Below are 19,287 nucleotides of genomic sequence, written 5' to 3' on the forward strand. Positions count from 1 at the left end.
ATAATGGTTTAAGAGCACAGTTACTCAAGCAGACTGGGTTCGAATCCCGACTTCGTAACCTTAGGCGAGTTACTTAACTTCTCTATATATTAGTTTCCTTATCCAGCAAAACTGGAACAATATTTGTAACTACTTCATAGGATTGTTGTAAAAATCAGTTAGATTAATACATGTAACGCGTTTAGAGACAGCGCCTGGCATGTAACAGAAGCTGGGGAAGTGTCAGCTATTAGAAGTAGTAGTAGTGGTGATAAAGGTTATGACATAGGGTCTTTTTAGGTTCTGCTTCTGTCAGTTGAATGTGTTTTGCTGGCTGTTAATATTTTCTGAGCATTTGGCTTGGTTATTTAAGAAATGGCTTAATTAGCTTGTGATGTCAGCCATTGTATTTTCTCACCTGTAGGTGCCTTAATGTTTGTGGCATGGGTGACAACTGTTAGCATAGGTGTACTGATTGCTCGATTCTTCAAACCTGTTTGGTCAAAGGCTTTCTTGGGCAAAGCAGTTTGGTTTCAGGTAAGTGGGAGAAAAAGTTTAATGTATTTTATGTATTATTTGAACATTGCAACATAAAAATATATGAAGTATGTGTGGGTTTTTTTTTGTGTGTGTGTGTGTGTGTGGTTACAGTTGTAGGTTTGGAATCCTAATAATAATTCTTTTTGCCCTTTAATTTCCTAGCCAGTTGAGAGCAGACATAAGGTTCTTGATGAAGATCAAAATAGAGACAGCTTTATGAAGGGTCAGGCTGGATTGGAGAACATTTCAGGGCTTTGTGTGCGCCTTTGTAACACAGACTTTCAGACCCAAATAACCCTGACTTACGTGTCTAGTTGCAGGGGGAGAGGCTGGAAGAACTTCACCCACTGCGCTGAGTACGGATTGGTCAAGAAAGGCAGGAGAGCAGAAGAGATAGTGGGTGCTTACTGCATTGCAAAGCAGGGGTCTGTCCTCTGGTTGATGGGCCAGTGAATGTTGGGCTATCCCTAGCTCACCAATCAATTCATCTATCTCCTGTGTGGGTGGGATGAGAAAGTAGAAGTGTTCCTTTCCATGCTGCCCCTTCCCGTGGGATGTCTCTCTCATATGTTTATGTGGATATTCCCAGCTGGAAAACTCTTTATGTCTTCTCTTTACCAATTCAAATCCTCCACTGCTTTTAAAACTACGATGCCTCTATATGTAGGGTGACGTGTGTGTGTTTGTGCATATATATACACATACACATATAGTGACTATATGTCCTACTTTCCCTGGAATAGTTTTAGTTTGCACCAGTTATCCTGGCATAATCAATTAACAGTGCCCATTTTCACTCTCAATATTCTTCTAATTTGGACAGTGAATTATGCATTTTATATATGTTTCTCTTATCTACTCAATTAATATCCCGAGCTCCTCAGGAGACAGTATTTTCTATTTCCTTGCTGCCTCGTTGTATCTGGTATAGCACCGTGCCTGTTGGTAGAACTTAATAAATGTCTTTGGAAGGGAATGAAGGACTTGGCGAGTAACTTGCTCTGTGCGTGAAATATCCATTCCTGCTGCTCTGTGCAGGTGAAGTCTTGGCAAATGCTTTTGAATGATGAGGATGGGAGCTTAGGGTTCTCTTTAAAGTTCAGTGGTATACTAAGATTTTTTTTTAACTGACCACAAACTGTGATGAGATGTCAGTCAAATGCAGGCCTTCAGTGAATCTCACCCCATGATCTTTTCCCCATAGTAACACCAACTCCTGTCTCGTACATAGTTAACTCTCTTCTCACTTTGTCATTTCATCCTTGCAGGTGCATCGAATGCTCATGCTCACTACTTCTGCTCTCACCTGCATTGCTTTTGTTCTGCCTTTTATTTACAGAGGAGGTTGGAGTTGGGTAAGTATCTTAAACAGGATGTTTTTATATAAATTCATTTTGATGTCAAATGAGATTGCCGTTTTAGTCTCAAATGATGAGTAAAAAGATATTTCTTCACGTGTTGCTCTTTCTTTCCTTTTTGAATCATCTGATGACTATTTCACATTGTTGGGGGACAGGGATGGAGTGAGTTTGTCAGTGCAGATTACTTGGTAATGAAATATTTTTAGGCTGCATGAAATGTTATGTATACACTATATAGCTTTAGTGAGTTTTCTCACTATGGAGTGGTGAAAATTCCAAGTGTGATATCTGGGGAACATGAACACACTAAGCGGTTTTCTCTAACTAACACTATGATTACCACTAAGCTAACATTAGTTGCATTCCTACTTTGTGACCAGCTGTGCTGTGTGCTTTACATGTGTCATCAAATTTAAACCTCAAATGAAGTATTATTGATAATAATCCCATGTCACAAATGAAGAAACTGAGGCTTATTCTCAAAAGTTTATCTCCAGCTTAGACCTCTCCCCTGGCTTGAGACTCACACATCCAGCTGTCTGCTCAGGACCTCAACTTGCTTGTTTAAGATGTCTCAAACCTAGCGTGTCCAAAATGGAATTCCTGATCTTTCCTGATCTTTCCTCTCTGTGTTGCTCCCCCTGCTGCCATCTCCATATTAGTAGTTGGCAGTTGCCTTCTCAGGCCAAAACCTTGAAATTATTCTTAACTCTGCTCTCTTGCATACCCCATATCAAATCCATCAGGAAAACCTATTGGCTCTACATTTAAAACATACCACTTCTCATCCCTGATGGTACTATGTAGGTTAGAGCCACCATCATCATTTGCCTGGACTATGGCAGTAGGCACCTAATTGGTCTCTCTACTTCAACCCTTGTCCATGTATAGTCTGTTTTCAACCAAGAAGCAGAGTGATTTTTAAAAAATGTAAATCAGATCATATCATTCTTGTGCCCAAACTCATTTCTCTAATGTCTCTTAATTTTACTCAAAGTTAAAGCCAAAATCCTTCCAGTGACCTCTATGATTTGGCTCCCAGTTACTCTCTGAACTGATCTCCTCCTCCTCTCCTCATCCCATAGCTCATCTCATTCCACGCTGGCCTAATGCTAGGCATGTTCCTGCTTTATAGTCTTTGCAAAGATTCTTCCTTCTGCCTTGGTCTTGCTTCCTCCACTCCCTCACCTTCTTCAAGTCTTTGCTCAAATAATAGCTTCTCAGAGAGCCCTGCCCTGCTCTATTTTTTTCCCATAGCACTCTTTACCTGATGTCATTTCATGTAATGTACTTATATATCATTTCATATAATTTACTTATATATTATGTTTTTTCTTTGTCTGCCCTCCCACACTAATATGTAAGTTCTGTGAGAGCCAGGATATTTGTTGGTATGTTCACTGGTGTATCTCAAGCACCCAGAACAGATTCCGGTACATAGTAAGTGGTGTTGTTAGAGCCATCGAGTTGATTCTGACACCTAGCAATCCTGTGTACAGCAGAGCAGAACCCTACCTAGTCTTTTTTGCAGTGCTCCACTGCTGTTCATAGGGTTTTCATGGCCCATCTTTCCGGAAGTGGATGGCCAGGTCCTTCTTCTAGTCTGTCTGGTCTGGAAGCTCTGCTGAAATCTGTCCACCATGGTGACCCTGCTGGTATTTGAAATACCAGTGGCATAGCTTTCGGCATCACAACAACACACAGCCGCCACAGTATGACAGTCGACAGATAGGTGGTGTGGTTCCTTGACCAGGAAACGAACACGGCCTCGCAGTGAGAGAGCCGAATCTTAACCACTAGACTACCAGGGCTGTACCTACATAGTAGGTCCTCAGTAAATATATCTTGAACAAATGAATAGGGCTTATTGAGCATAAGTGATGTACCTAAGGTCAGAGCCTGTGCTTCCATTACACTCTACCAGTTTTACAGACAGTCAGAATTTGATATCAAAATTTAATATTTCAGTTTGGGGTGTTGCTACAAGGGCTAAGATTTGATGATTCGGGGGTCACAGACATCACCAGGAAACCTCCCTTCTGCTTTTTAGTTAGTTTATAGATTAGTCAACCTATTTTTTTAAGGAAATTATGAAGATTTTTTGATATGAATCAAGACATCAGAACCTTATTTTATCCAGGTTTTTGGGAGAAGGGTAACACTTATTTTGTAACCTTTGTAGTTTGTAGTCTTTCCAGTTTATGAATAGGATAGTATAAAGGTTAGGAGCACAACTCTACAGCTAGACTACTTGGATTCAAATCCTGATGTCATCACTTATTACCTGGGACACCTTGGGCAAGTTACTTAACTTCTCTGTCCCTCAGTTTACTCATCTGTAAAATGGGGCTAGTATAGTATCCATCTTGGCATTTCGGAGAATTGAGAGTTAATTAACTGAAAGCACTTAGGATAGTTCCCAGCACATTCTAAGCATGTATAAGAACATTGTTGCTACTGTTACTGTTTTTTATTAGATAGAGGCACTTTCCACCTCCATGGTCCTGGTTATAATTTTGTCAGTGTATAACTGTGTCCATGATTTGAAAGTGATTTTAAAGTGCTCTCTTGTCCGCTTTTAGTTCCTATTTACAAAAGCTTCCTATCACGGCTTGGAAACCACTATGTCCTCATTCTAGATCACAGATTTTAGAGCCTACCCAAGCATGGGAGTCAGTGGCAACAGACTGTAATATCCCTCCATCTAAACTTGTCACAGCTTAGAGCATCTTCTTAGTTCTTCCCTTAAGTTTTTAAGTGAAATAATTGTGCAAAATGGTCTAACCCATTGTCTGCTGTTTTGAGCAGGCACACGACATCACTAAGAGAGGAGTGTGACCAAGCCTGTTGAGATACTGTGTTGATGTTTTTTCTTGGACCTTCATTTTGAACAGAGGAGATAAGATGTTAATACGCTGGCTCTGCAGGTTATTCACTTAATCAACAAACATTTATTAAGTGACTAAGGCTCTGTTAAGCACTGGAGTTACAAGAAATCATGTAGAACCTTCAGCTCAGGGAGCATAGAGGTCTGAACAAATAATTACAGTACATTAGGGTGCGTGCTCTTGACATGTGGATTCTAACTAGTCCTCGGTGGGCTGCAAATGGCTGTACTGGTGTTGGTGGTCATCTAACATCCTGATGGGCGAGAGACAGCATTCTGTGCACGGATTCTGCCACAACCATTTGCACACTGTGTGGCCTTGGACACATTACTTGATATCTCTGAGTCTTGAGTTCCCCCATTTGTGAAAGTGGGATATTGATAACTAACTGTCAAGCATCGCAGTGAGCATTAGTGACAATGTGTAGAAAGTATGTGCCTAGTATAAAGTAGACACTCAGTGAATGGTGACTATTATTATTATTATTATTAAATGTTTATCATTTTTTTTTTTTTTTTTGTGAGGAAGATCAGCCCTGAGCTGACATCCGTGCCAATCCTCCTCTTTTTGCTGAGGAAGACTGGTCCTGGGCTAACATCTGTGCCCATCTTCCTCCACTTTATATGGGATGCCGCCACAGCATGGCTTGACAAGTGGTGCATCGGTGCGCGCCAGGGATCTGAACCGGGGCCGCCAGCAGCAGAGCGCGCGTACTTAACCGCTATGCCACAGGGCTGGCCCCCTATTACATGTTTAAAGCTACAGAAAAACACTAAGAATACATCTGTGTGTATTATTTTTAACTTGAGGATTTAAATTGATGGGCGAGATTGAGACTATTAAAATGATGTAACTTTGCTCAGTACGCAGGTTATCACCCATACCTTGGTTGTATAGTGGTGATTTTAGCAGTTCTTCAGCCTCTTCTGGCAGCCTTCAGACCACCTTTACATGACCCAAGGTACTTACGGCTTTTATCTATAAATGCTCTTCATGTGGACATCATTATTTGGCAAATGAATCCCTTTTCAAGTGGAAACATTTTGCATTTTATAAAATTCAGTGATAAATTATATTTACTTGAAAAAGTTTTAAAATGTGTTTCAGATATCTAATTCCTAGGCAATAAGGGAAATTATGTGCTTTTTAGTCCCTTGGGAATTAATTATAGTTCCATCACTTTTAAGAATCCTGACTGGTTCTTTACTTTGGTAGAAGGCAAGTGTTTAACTGGACTCATTGGAGTATGGGAACAGCTGCTAGAATAATAGCAGGTAAGTAATTGTGATGCCACTTATTCATATATAATTGCTGGTTGTTTATATTGCAAGTTGTAATTTGGCTTAAATGATTTTTAGATGCATTAGTAATTGGAGTAATTGGTTGTTGAGGAGAAATCAACCTTAAACATTAAAATCCAGAAAGTAATTTCTAGAGGTAACTATTTAAGTCATTATTTCAGCTTTAAGTTTCAGGTTTTTAAAATGACTTTAAAATTCTCCCTTTAAGGCTTTTTTAGCATTCGCCTTTGCCAGCAGAATAAGCTATGCTGATGGCCAAACATTTAAGCAGCTCAAGTTGAGGGTCATTTGTGAGTTGGGCTGAGGTGGGCTTGGCGGGGGATGGGGGTCCCAGCCCTCTGTCTCCAGGTTCTTTCCATGGGGATGGTACCTTCTAGGGAATGGAGGTTTTCAAAAGTCAAGTATGTTTATCCAATACATTTTGATGCCTTATATAATAAATACCTAAGCTGATACCTCCTACCCTCATATTTCTATAGTCTATATAAATTTGTGGAAGGGGGAGTATAATCAGCAATGGTTTCCATACTTTTCTCTTTTCCTACATTGCAGACTTAAAACTTTTTGGAAAATTTGGGTGTCTCTTTTTTAACAATTGGTAGATTGTAATTATAATTTCCCATCTTACTCTTTCTAGTCTTATAATAAAAAAAATAAATTAACTATTTGGTCTTACATATTAATCTAATTCATCTCAAACTTTTTTAGTATGTTTTACTTGATATAATGCACACACATACACACAAAATTACCTCTCTTGGTGGTGACTACATTTGAATATATATATTTTTTCTTACAAATGCAGTGGCCGCAATGTTCCTGGGAATGGATTTACCAGGATTGAATCTTCCTGGCCCATGGAAAACCTATGCAATGATTGGATTTGTAGCCTGGCATGTTGGGACTGAGATTGTTCTGGAGATACATGCTTACCGACTCTCTCGAAATGGTAACCTGCTCAACAAGCCATGTTATGTAGAATCACTTTTATACAAACTATTGAAATATAATTACTTTCTTGATCTTAATGGTTGACTACTACATGGTAGCTCACTAAAAATTTCTGTTGTGATTACTCAGTCAGTGGTAGAAATTGTGGAAATTTTCTGCCTTTGCTTTTTATATTCACTAGTATTAGATTTTGTGAGTAAAATAGAAGGGAAAGATTTTAGGTTTAGGGACGAAGTCTTCTTTGTCAGTACTTTCTAGTTTGCATGCTGGTCTGACTGGGAGCCAGTATGCACTAAGAACTGTGAATGCCTGGAGCTGAGAAAACTCTAAGATGGAGGAAGAAGAGATGCCCAAAGTCAACACAGGGCAGAGCTGCACACAAATTTTACCTATTTGACACACTTACTGTGTGCTGTCACATAGGCTGCCATATATATCATATATAGCCAGCTAACTAGTGAGCTAGATAGGAAGGTCTTTGCCCGAGCTCTCTAGTGGTAAGGTCCATTTTGGTCTTGGTGCCAGGCAGGGTCAAGATACCTACCTAGAGCCATCAGGAGTGGAGAGATTAGTAGAGAATGGGTGACATTTTAAACTAGCTTGGATTCTGGGCTAAGTGTCCTTTGTGTCCTATCTAGTTTTCACACCCCCAAATGATAAGTAAAGGTGGCCTTCTAAAAACAAAACCTCTTTGTTGTTTAGTGTATATATCGTGAGTTTAGGAGCCTGGGTGGCTTTTAGGAGCTGAGTAGTAAATGTCTCTACTGCCGTTTTTGGTTCTTGGTAGGGTTACATACATGGGGCTTTTGACAACCACTGAATTATGGCTTGCTGTTTAAAATACATATGTTCTTAAACCTTGGGCTGTTAGGGCTTTGATCTGGTGTTTATTGACTAGAAGAAGAAGGCATATTTTAAACCCCTTGACAAATGTGTGCTGTAGCCAGCTCGTCCCAGTTTGTGAGAACCTTAAATATTCAGGAAGTTTGCAATATTTGGTAGCCTGAAAGGGGAGAATGTACACCTTGGATATCACTAAACGCTACAAATCGGGGCTTTTTTTGAGAGTTAGTTTACCTGCATGCCACTGGCCTTGTAAACTTATGTTTTTGTTCTTGACAGGTGAAATACTGGATGACGCTAGAATTCAGATCCTCCAGTCATTTACTGTAGCTGAAGCAGAAGTGAGTTTTTCTTTTTTAATTGACACACACTTCAGTGATAGCTGTTTCTTTCTTTCATATCTCAATTTGTCTTTCAGGGTCATGCTTTTAAAAAGGCAGTGTTAGCAATTTATATCTGTGGGAATGTGATTTTTCTCATCATATTCTTATCTGCAATCAACCGCCTATGAGCAAGCAAAGACCTTGGCTTTGCAGACCAGGTGATGATTATCATCAAGCCCAAGAAACTTGAAACCTGTACTGACTGCCCGGAGCCTATTCGTGAATTCTAATTTAGAAGACCAGGTCACGTCTATAGAGGAATTCTGAAGTCTGGTCTTTGGAGATCAACATTCAGCAGGGTCTTATGGATTATAAAGTGATGTCAAGCCTTTAAGTGTAATTCTGAGCCTTAAAGGGAAGGTTGTATTGGAGGAGAAATGACTCTCAAATATTTTTATGCTGAGATTTTAAGAATGTTAGCATTAAAGAAAGTAAACAAGAACTATTTGGAAAACAAAAAAGATATCATTAGGATAAAAAGGAGATTGTATTAAGGTAAATATATTTTGGACTATAAAGGTGCTGTGGTACTTGAAAGAAAACACTTATTTTTACTAGTTTATCTGAATGGTCTTTATTAGGACTTTTTGAGAAACTATGTTTTTCAGTCCAGTTTTTTGGACATGTGCTTTGCTCTATGTGTTTTGTTACTTCTCTGGTAAAGATGGAAGTGGGGCTGACCCCATTGTAGGTTTCATTAACATTTAAATATATTATGAATGTTATAATTTTTTTCTTAGCTTGAAATGCAAGTATGCATCCTCTGCTTAAAGACTGTCTTTATATATTCAGCTACAGGGCTGAAATGGCATTTTATATGTTAGTTGTTTTGACTATAAGATTTAAGTCCCATAGCCTTTGGAGATTGTAGACTTGCATTTCAAAATTAATAAATCTCACCCTCGTGACCATGTCTAAGCTATTCTCTTTCCTTACGGTAATAAAATAATATGGGTGGTTCTGTTTTGTTAGAAGTTTCTAGTGCTCGAACGAATAAGAGCAATCAATCAACGTTATTTTTCCTTCCTATTTCAATAATTTATCTTCTATCTTATGGCTGGGGCTTGCATTTGCTATGAGGACTTCTAGCCAGTGGGTGGTGCCATAATACCAAACTACTGCTTCTTGAATCCTTGTGCTGTGATTCATTTTTAGTGTTTAGATATAACATCATGGGATGGTATTTTCCTTAAAGTCCACCAACTCTTAATCTTTATTTGAAAAAATTTTGCCTTTTTTGGGGAAGGGGGAGTCGGGGTTATGGGTTAGAAACTGAATTTGGGGACCAGTGTTGTTATTTTCTGGCTTTATTTTTGTTCGTTTTCTAACCATAATTATTTGTAACAATTGTTTGATATTTTCCTTTACATTCCTATGACCTTATAACAAATGAATACAGCCATCTTAGGCAAAGGAAACAAGCAAAACTGGACATTCTTAAAATAAAAAAGTTTAGGGAGGCATATTGTATTTCTTTAAGTCTTCTTTCTGATTATGTTATAGTTTCTGCTTGGCCCAAGGACCTAATTTCTCTCTGGTGTAAGTAACAGCCTCAGCCGTGTATCCTGCATCTTTTACTGAGTAAAACAACATGGAAGTTTTGTTTGTTTTTCCTTATATAGGGGTTTATCATAAGTAGCTTTGGGTTGAGAAGTGAACTTTCTGTGTACATGTTCTATAAGTCAGGCTACTTACAGTCTAAACTTTCTTTTTGAATGTCTTTATTAAAAAATGTTTTTAGTATAGAAAATTAAATGCACACTAAAATATTTTCCTCCAGTTTTTAATTCTAAGGAGCTTAAAGGATAATAAATTTCTCTTAATAAATTCTTTTAAGGAGAAGATGAACCTTGATATTTTGGCTTTCAAATATATGAACTTTCTGGATTTCCAGTGCTGAGGCTAAGATATTTTAACTTTTTCTTTTTCACTGATTCATCTGTTAGCACTATTTTGATATATCATCAATTAATATACAGAGCTGTCCAAAGAAGTCTTTGTCATGTAATCTTTATAGACCAAACCTTTTCAATAATACCAAATTATGATTATTCTGCTTATGAGTGGTTGATATCCATAAATTGAAAATACTGATTCTTCACTCCTCTCGATTTTTCTTCTTGTTTTTGTAATGAACAATCTGGGTTTTTTTGTGTGTGTGTGTGAGGAAGATCAGCCCTGTGCTAACATCTGCCAATCCTCCTCTTTTTTTCCTGAGGAAGACTGGCCCTGGGCTAACATCCGTGCCCATCTTCCTCTACTTTATATGGGACGCCGCCACAGCATGGCCTGACAAGCAGTGTGTCGGTGCATGCCCGGGATCTGGACCAGTGAACCCTGAGCCATGGCAGCGGAGTGCGTGCACTCAACCACTTGCGCCAGCGGGCCGGCCCCTGGGTGTTGTTTTTTAAAAAAATTTCTTTTGATAAGAGTGGTTGTTAAACTAAATGCCTTTATATCTTTAGCAGTCTTGCCCCAACAGTGAGCAAAATCGTGAATTTTCTTCTTAAAGATGGATTCCTCTATAAAATAAAAATAAGTATGTTATTTGGAAAAAATGAAACAAATTGTAGAAAATCGTGGTTGAGATAGCATTCAACAGCAAGGCTATTTTTATTTTTATTATTTTCTGGCCTGTGGAAATCAATCTTAAGGGCATAGTTAGCCTATGGCATAAGTTATTGAGTAAATGAGTCAGATTCACTTTAGTGCTTACTTGGCTTTATCAGGATTTTGGCTCTAAAGTGTGTTAAGTGATATTCATCCTTTCCACATCCTGCCCCAGTCCAGGACGCAGTGGGAAAAGGCAGATGCAGCAGACGCCAACCAGGAAGCTCTAGGGGCACGTGTAGCTTTTGGCTGAAATTCTATTTATCTGTAAACTCTGATGAAGGAGAAGAAAAAAAAAAAAAAAGAACGAAGGTCATGGTTTAAGATTATCCATTGTAGATGGGAATGAAAGAAAGGATTCTTCTAAGTCTTTTCAAATATGATTGGGATACACACTGTCTCTGTCCACATCCTGCTTCTTTCCTCCTTGCCCAGCCGCCACCAGGCTCATCACTGAAGGTCACCTACCTGGAATGCCCTTTAGGTTCCTCTCTTCCCAGCAAAAGCTAGTTTATCAAGTTCTGGCTCAGTTCTTCCTTGTCCTTGGAGCCTTCCAAGACGCTCTCTCCCTTATGGGTTTCTCCTTGTCCTGACCATCCTTATAAATGGGGTGGTGGTGGGCTGGGAGGCAGCTGATCCTGTAAATTAAAAAGGACTGGGAGTTTGGGAGTGGAGCTGGAAGACCTGAGCATGCATGTTTGATTTATAAGCTGCACGTCCTTGTGCAAGTCACTTACCTTCTCTCAGCCTCACTCCTTCTTCTGTAAAGCCCATCTCACAGGGCACTTGTGAAGAGTGAGTGAAGTGATGCCAGCAAAATGTGCTTTGTACATGTTGTTGACGATGTCGTTGCTGTTTGATTACAGTGTTGGACTTTAGTAGTTTTACATATAAACTGTGTATTTTTTATTTTATAAAAAAATTTGATGTTCACCTTGAAAACATTGTTCTAAGTGAAATAACCAGACACAAAACATTGTATGTTTTTATTTATTTGAGGTACATAGATTAGTCAAGTTCATAGAGATAGAAAGTGGAAGAGAGGGAGGAATGGGGAGTTATTGTTTAATGGGTACAGAAATCTGTTTGGGATGATGAAATAGTTCTGGAGATTGATAGTTGTGATGCTTGCACAAACAACACTGAATGTACTTAATGCACTGAATTGTACACTTAAAAGTCATTGAAATGGTAAATTTTGTGTTATGTATATTTTACTACAATAAAAAAAAACAGAAAAAAAATTTGATGTTCATAGCAGCACTATTCACAATAGCCAATGATGGCAATAGCCCACATGTCCATCAACAGATGAATGCATAAACAGATTATGGTACATACATACAATGGAATATTATTCAGCCATAAAAAGGAGTGAAGTACTGATACATACTATAACAGGGATGACCCTTCAGAACGTTATGCTAAGTGAAAGAAGTCAGACACAAAAGGTCACATATTATGATTCAATTTATATGAAATATCCAGAATAGATAAATTCATAGAGACAGTAGAGCGGTGGTTGCCAGGGGCTTGTAGGGGGAGGAGGAGAGAATGGGGAGTAATTGCATAATGGGTATTTGATTTTATTGTGAGGTGAGGAAAATGTTTTAGAGAGAGAGAGAGGTGGTAGTCATACAACAATGTGAATGTAGGAAATGACACCAGATTGTCCACTTTAAAGTGGTTATTTTATGTTATGTGAATTTCACCTCAGTAAAACAAATTTTTGTCTTACTACTGCTCTTGGTTATACCCCTAGTCTAGGGGTGAGAAAGTTCCTAGAGCGTATTTTTAGAAGTATATCTTGTTCATATGATATCTTATTCACACGTAAAAGAAATGGTATTGTACTCTACATTTCCTGTAAGGACCTAAATAAATGTTTTGATTCCCAATCAAACACTGATATATGGTAATCAAACTCTTGGAATAAGAATTTCCTGAACCCATGCTTTCTAAGTATGCGACTTCCACTGCCAGAAATGGGTGAGTAACATCCTGCCAAACCGGCTCTTCCAGGAAACTAGTGTAAACCTCAAAAAGCAGCTGCCTGAAGGCCCCAGTGAATAGAAGTAGGAAGATTCTGGGGAGGAGTCCACACTCAGAGGAGGAATAGTGTCTGGAGTTCTCTGTTTTCACTGTTTTTAGCTTCAGGACAGTTGTAGTCAGCTGTGTGTGTGGTGCTGGGTGGCAGGGAAACTGCAGTGTTTCTGGCATAGGAAACTAGAGGACTGATGTCTGGGCCAAATACAGCTGTCAGGGAGCGGGAGGGGAGGCGATCCTGGAAAGGAAAACACTAGAGAGGGGATCCCAATTCCTGTCTGCCCACAGCTCTGGTTGATCCCTGAACTTGTTCACATGCACGAAGCAGACACAAAGCAGCTAGACCGAACGAAAAAAGTTGATCTGAGGTTGGAGGTGGAACACAGGAAACAGAATTTGCAGTCCAACCCGGTTAATTGCCTGCTACAGCAAAAGAAGCAACATTCATTGGAGAAAAATAAGGGAACCCAGTATTTTTATAACCTAATATTTTATGCTATACAGATGACAATCCAAAATTACCTGACATAAGAAGAACTAGAAAACTCTCGCCCATTCTCCAAAGCAGAGATAGGCTAACTTTTTCTCTAAAGGGCTTGATAGGAAATATTTTAGGCTTTGTGGACCACATATAGTCTCTCTTCCATAATTTTTTTTTTTTATTTTTACAAACCTTCAAAAATATGAGAAACCATTCTTAGCTTGTGGGCCATACAAAAATGGATATTTGGCCTATGGGCCATAGTTTGTTCTTTTTGTCAACCCCTGCTCTAAACAAAGAACAATCAATGGAGACCAATCTTTGAGATTTCTTAGATGATTCGATTCAGGAGATAAGGGTTTTAAAGCATCTATTATAACTATTCTTGATGCTGTAAAAGAAAATATACTTGCTATAAATAAAAAGATGCATAGAAATAGAAACAATACAAGGGACTATATGGAAATTAGAGAGCTGAAAAAGTAAAGTATTTAAAAAATTCACTGGAGAGAATTAATATCAGAATGGAGATGAGAGAAAATAGAGCAAATGAACTTGAAGATAGATAAATAGAAATTATCTAATGTTTGAAAAGAAGAAAGAAAACATTTTGGAAAAGAACAGAGTCTCAGGGACTTGTTAAATGATAGCATCTTTTAGTATTATCTCAGAAGGAGGGGAGAATTTGAGGAAATAATTACTGGAATATCCTCAAATTTGCTAAAAGGCTTAACTTTCCTGATTCATGATACAGGAAAACAACTCAAGCAGGAAAATATGAAGACAGTCATGCTTATGCAAATTATAGTTAAACTCTTGAAGGCAAAAAATACAGAGCAATCTTGAAAGGAAAAAGAAAAACGAAACCTTACATACAAGGGAACAATGATTTGGTTAACATCTGACTTCTCATAGGAATTTTTGGAGGCCATAGAAAATGAATAACATCTTTAAAGTGCTGAATGAGAAAAAAAAAGTCAACAAGGATTCTATATGCAGAAAAAATATCCTTCAAGAATGAGGGCAAAAATGAAAACATTTTTGGATGAAAGACATCTAAGAGAATTTGTTGTTAGCACATATGCACTACAAGAAATGCAAAAGTGAAGAGAAGTGATACTAAATGGGAACACGAATCCTCAAAAGGAATGAAGAGCACTCAAAATGGTAAATAATCTGTCAATATAAACCCTTTTCTTGAATTTTCCTACTTAAATTCTTTATAATAGATATATCTGTTTAAGGCAAAGAAAGGTCTACATTGTTTTGTAGCATTTATAATGTATGCAGATGTAATACATATAGCAAGTTAGCATTTAGGATGGGAAGGAATAACGGACCTGTATAGTTGCAAGATGTGTGCATTTTACATAATGTTATACAATGCTAGTTCTAAGTGAAAAGTTTTAAGTTCTAATGTGAAAAGTTAAGGATGTATATGGTAATTTTTAGAGGAAAAAAGCAATAAAAAGCAAAAGCCAATAGAAAAATTAACATGGGATTCTAAAATTATTTAAATAATTTGAATAAAAGGGCAGGAAAGGAAAAATAAAGGAGCAAAAACCAGAGGGGACAAATAGAGAACAAATAATAAAATGGTAGGCCAAAACTCAACCATATTAACAATTACATTAAACATTAGTGTGCTAAATACTCCAACTGAAAGGCAGAAAATGTCAGATGAATAAAAAAGCAAAACCCATGATGTGATTTAAATATAAAGAGGCAGATAGGTTGAAAGTAAATGAATGGAAAATGGTATACCATGAAATAGTAAGCATGAGAAGGCTGAAATATCTATATTTATACAAGAGAAATTCATTTCCAGCCAAAGAGTATTACCAGAGCTACAGAAAGACCCTTCTTTTTTTTTTTTATTATTTTGAGATCATGTTGGCTTATAACATTGCGTAAATTTCAGATGTATGTTGTTGTATTTTGGTTTCTGTATAGACTGCATCGTTTTCACCACTGTGAACACCACCATGTTCCTTTCTCCATTGTATGTTCTTGGCTCCTTTGTTGAAGATTAGCTGTCCATAGATGTGTGGGTTTACTTCTGGGATCTCAATTCTGTTCCATTGATCTGTCTGTCTGTTTTTGTGTCAGTACCATGCAGTTTTGATTACTACAGCTTTGTAGTATATTTTGAATTCAGGGAGTGTGATACCTCCAGTTTTGTTCTTCTTTCTCAGGATTGCTTTGGCTATTCAAGATTTTTTTTCTGCCATATAAATTTTAGGATTCTTTGTTCTATTTCTGTGAAGAATGTCTTCGGGCTTCTGATCGGGATTGCATTGAATCTGTAGATTCCTTTAGCAATATAGACGTTTTAACTATGTTTATTCTTCCAACCCATGAGCATCGAAGAGCTTTCCATTTATGTCTTCTTCAGTTTCTTTCAATAATGTCTCATAGTTTTAGTGTATATGTCTTTCACCTCTTTAAATGTATTCCTAGATATTTTATTCTTTTTGTTGTTGTTGTAAATGCGATTGTATTCTTGATATCTATTTCTGCTAGCTCGTTATTAGTGTATAGAAATGCAACTGATTTTTGGATGTTGATTTTGTACCCTGCAACTTTACTGTATTTGTTGATTATTAAGAGAGACACTTCTTAATGATTAAAGCATTAATTTATCAAGAATATGTTACAGTCATAAATATGTATGTGCCTAATGACAGACTTCAAAACACATGAAGGAAAAGTTGACAGAATTAAAGAGAGGGACCCATTCATGATAAAAACACTCAACAAATATGAAATAAAGGCGATATCCTCAACCTGATAAAGGCATCTATGAAAAACCTACAGCTAACATCATACTTAATGGTGAACCAGTGAACTCTTTCCTCTTAAGATAAGGAACAAGATAAGGGTGTCTGTTCTTACCACTTTGCACCAACATTGTGTTGGAGGTTTTAGCAAAGGCAGTTAGGCAAGAGAAAGGAATAAAAGGCATCCAGATTATGAAGGAAGAAGTAAAACTATCACTTTTCACAGACAACATAATCTTATATATAGAAATTCCTAAAGAATTCCGGTAAACAACTACTAGAAGTAATAAACGAGTTAAACAAGGTTTCAGAATACAAAGTCAATATGAAAAAATCAATTGCATTTCCAAACACTAGCAATGAACAATCTGAAAGTGAAATTAAGAAAACAAGTCCATTCACAATAGCATCAAAGAGAATAAAATAGGAATAAATTTAACTAAGGAAATGCAAGACTTGTGCACTGAAAACTACAAAACATTGTTGAAAGAAACTAAAGAAGACCTAATGAAATGGAAAGACATCTCATGTTCAAAACATTTATAGGTGTATGTCAAGGATGCACAGGAGCCAAGTGAAAGAGCTTTTAATGGCCAAAGCTGGAACAATTTGAGCAACAAATTGTGTTGGATTTTAACTCCTGTAAAGTAAACATCCATGAGTCTATATTGATTTAAATTAATGATTAAATAAACAAATGAGGGAGAGTAGAAAAATCTCCTGAGCAAAAAAATTTGAAATAATTTATGTAGCTATTCTGCCCTCAAGGAGAGGGAACTTAACTCCCTACTCTTTAAGTGTGAGCTGTGCGTAGTGACTTCCTTCCAAAGCATACAATATAGAAAGGGAGAAAAAAGAATAATTTTATAGTGGAGCAACCTGACAAACACTACCTCAGCCAGGTGATCAAGGTCAACATCAATAGTGATAAATCATGTTGAAAGTATGTACCCTTGATATGATGTGATGGCACTTTAACTCTGTGGTCTTCCTCTGCCAAACTCATGACCACAGTCTAATCATGCAAGAAACATCAGACAATTTGCAGTCGAGGGACGTCCTACAAAATACCTGACTAGAAATTTTCAAAACTGTCAGAGTTATCAAAAACAAGGAAAGTCTGAAAAACAGTCACAGCCAAGAGGAGCCCAAGGAAACATGACAACTGAAAGTAATGTGATTTTCTGTATGGGATCCCGGAACAGAAAAAGGACATTAGGTAAAAACTAAAAAAATCTGAATAAACTATGAGACTTTAGTTGATAATAATGTATCACTACCATACTAACATAAGATGTTAATAATAGAGGAAACTGGGTGTGGGTTATATGGGAACTTTGTATTATCTCAGTTTTTTTTGTTAATCTAAAATTCTTAAAAATAATGTTTAATATTGTTAGCTGTGGAGACAAGGACTCTTGGGAGTGTTATGTCTCCTGATTTTGGGGAGAGAGTGGGATCTTTGTATAAAGGATAGCTGTGTCTTATTAGATGGAAACAGAGTTGTTTTTTAGTTGCTCGAACGCTCAAATGTATGTAGAAGGATAAATATGGGAGCTGAGTAGAAAAACGGGTGGACTGTGCCAGTTTCATGCTTCATCTTTCTTTTCGTCCTTTAATGCTTCATCTCCAGATCCACTCTTCTTTGCCCTGCCCTGTGAGCCTGAACCTATAAACATCTCTCCTTTGCCAGCTGATGCAATGTTAGACTTTGCCAATAGAGGGTTCTGGAGTGATGCTGCTGGGCAATAGCGGCAAGAAGGAACCTCACTTCCGTTTCTGTTTCCTGGCTTTCTTTCCTTTTCATTGAGCACGGGAGCCAGTGGATTGGTGTGTGGATGGTCCAGTCTCACCTCAGCAGCCCTGACTGACCAGCTCCAGCCTTGCACTCAGGTCCCACTCTGCCCACCCAGCAGCCACTTCTGCAGCAGCTCCAGCCTCACCCCCAGGCAAAAGACCAGCCCCAGCCTCCCAAACCTTCTGGCCACGGTGGACCACTTCTATGCATCAGCCTTGGCCCATGCCCTCTGGCAAGGTGCGAGATGATCTGCCAGCCAGATGCTGGCTCACGCTGCCTGAGGCCAGCTGGTGTTACACAGCCTCCCCTCGCACGCTACATCTTTTCCCTTCTGAACCATTCATTCATTCATTCATTCATTCATTTATTGATCACTTACTAGGTTTCAGGCAGTGTTCTAATAAACATTTGTGTACAAAAAAGCAAAAAGAAAAACCAATGCTTTAATCACAGGATGGCAGAGCTACAAAAGAATGTGCAGGTTTGACAAGTTACTTATGCTCAAGTCAGAGCCAGGAAAAGGAAGAAATGGGACCGTTGGTCCTAGAATAGGGGTATTTGTGTAAAAGTGCCTCCAAAACTTGAAGCTCCAGATTTCCCAGGACATTCCAGGCCAAGAGAGGAGCTCTCTCCTCCTAGAGAACAACTTGTCCCTTGAAAACAAGTCATCCGAGGCTGATGCTTCCCAGGTTAATGCTTGCTCTCGTCAGGATCTGCTTCTTTCACCTCTCATTGCCTCCACACCAGTAACTAAGATAAAGTCTCATCATAGTCTCACCAGGGAAATTCAGTTTCTGCCATGAGAGGAAACAGACTATTCACTGAAAGACTTGAAAGACCTGGGTAATATGCACTGGCATGATCCAGGGAAAGATGTGTGGGACTGGATTTTGAGGGTATTGGATGGAGGACAGTGCACTAAGGTAGAGTAAGAGAGAATTGGCGTGGAAGTATTCTCCTTCAAATCAGGATTTAACATCCTGGTAAGAATACTGAGGAATGACATGCTATACGCATTCTTACTAAGTTTTAATATTAGGATTCTAACTTGTTTACAAGAATTGGTCAAACCAGATATGTGTTCTTTGAGAATATGGGAAGTCCTCCACCCCACAGTCTTAGGTCATAATCAGTCATTGCACCATGGGGTTCACATTGAACCAAGTAAAAGAAAAGATGATATTTCAAGAAGCGTGAACGTGCCAGTCATCATCTGCAAAGTCATAAACACTATCGAAATAATCTAAATCTAGTTCTAAAACATGAGGATAATTATTGCATGCACCTTTTGGATGTACGCAGACGGTTTGAAGTTTCTGCCAAATC

At 38.2% G+C, this 19,287-nt stretch overlaps 1 protein-coding gene across 2 annotated transcripts in view; it reads left to right on the forward strand.

The window, feature by feature from the left end:
- The window catches only part of FRRS1 (ferric chelate reductase 1), a 49,309-nt gene extending 39,600 nt beyond the window's left edge, over nucleotides 1-9,709 (forward strand). For both annotated transcript variants that reach the window (XM_087446823.1, XM_014780123.2), the window contains 7 exons: nucleotides 404-516; nucleotides 1,788-1,874; nucleotides 5,632-5,729; nucleotides 5,984-6,042; nucleotides 6,875-7,018; nucleotides 8,143-8,204; nucleotides 8,282-9,709. In XM_087446823.1, coding sequence (XP_087302949.1) covers nucleotides 404-516; nucleotides 1,788-1,874; nucleotides 5,632-5,729; nucleotides 5,984-6,042; nucleotides 6,875-7,018; nucleotides 8,143-8,204; nucleotides 8,282-8,374 — 656 coding nt within the window. In that variant the 3' untranslated portion in view covers nucleotides 8,375-9,709. The remainder of the gene's footprint in view (nucleotides 1-403; nucleotides 517-1,787; nucleotides 1,875-5,631; nucleotides 5,730-5,983; nucleotides 6,043-6,874; nucleotides 7,019-8,142; nucleotides 8,205-8,281) is intronic.
- The last annotated feature ends 9,578 nt before the right edge of the window (nucleotides 9,710-19,287 follow it).

The sequence above is a fragment of the Ceratotherium simum genome, chromosome 2, assembly GCF_057802395.1.
Source record: "Ceratotherium simum simum isolate JZ-2026a chromosome 2, ASM5780239v1, whole genome shotgun sequence".
Lineage (NCBI taxonomy): Eukaryota > Metazoa > Chordata > Mammalia > Perissodactyla > Rhinocerotidae > Ceratotherium > Ceratotherium simum.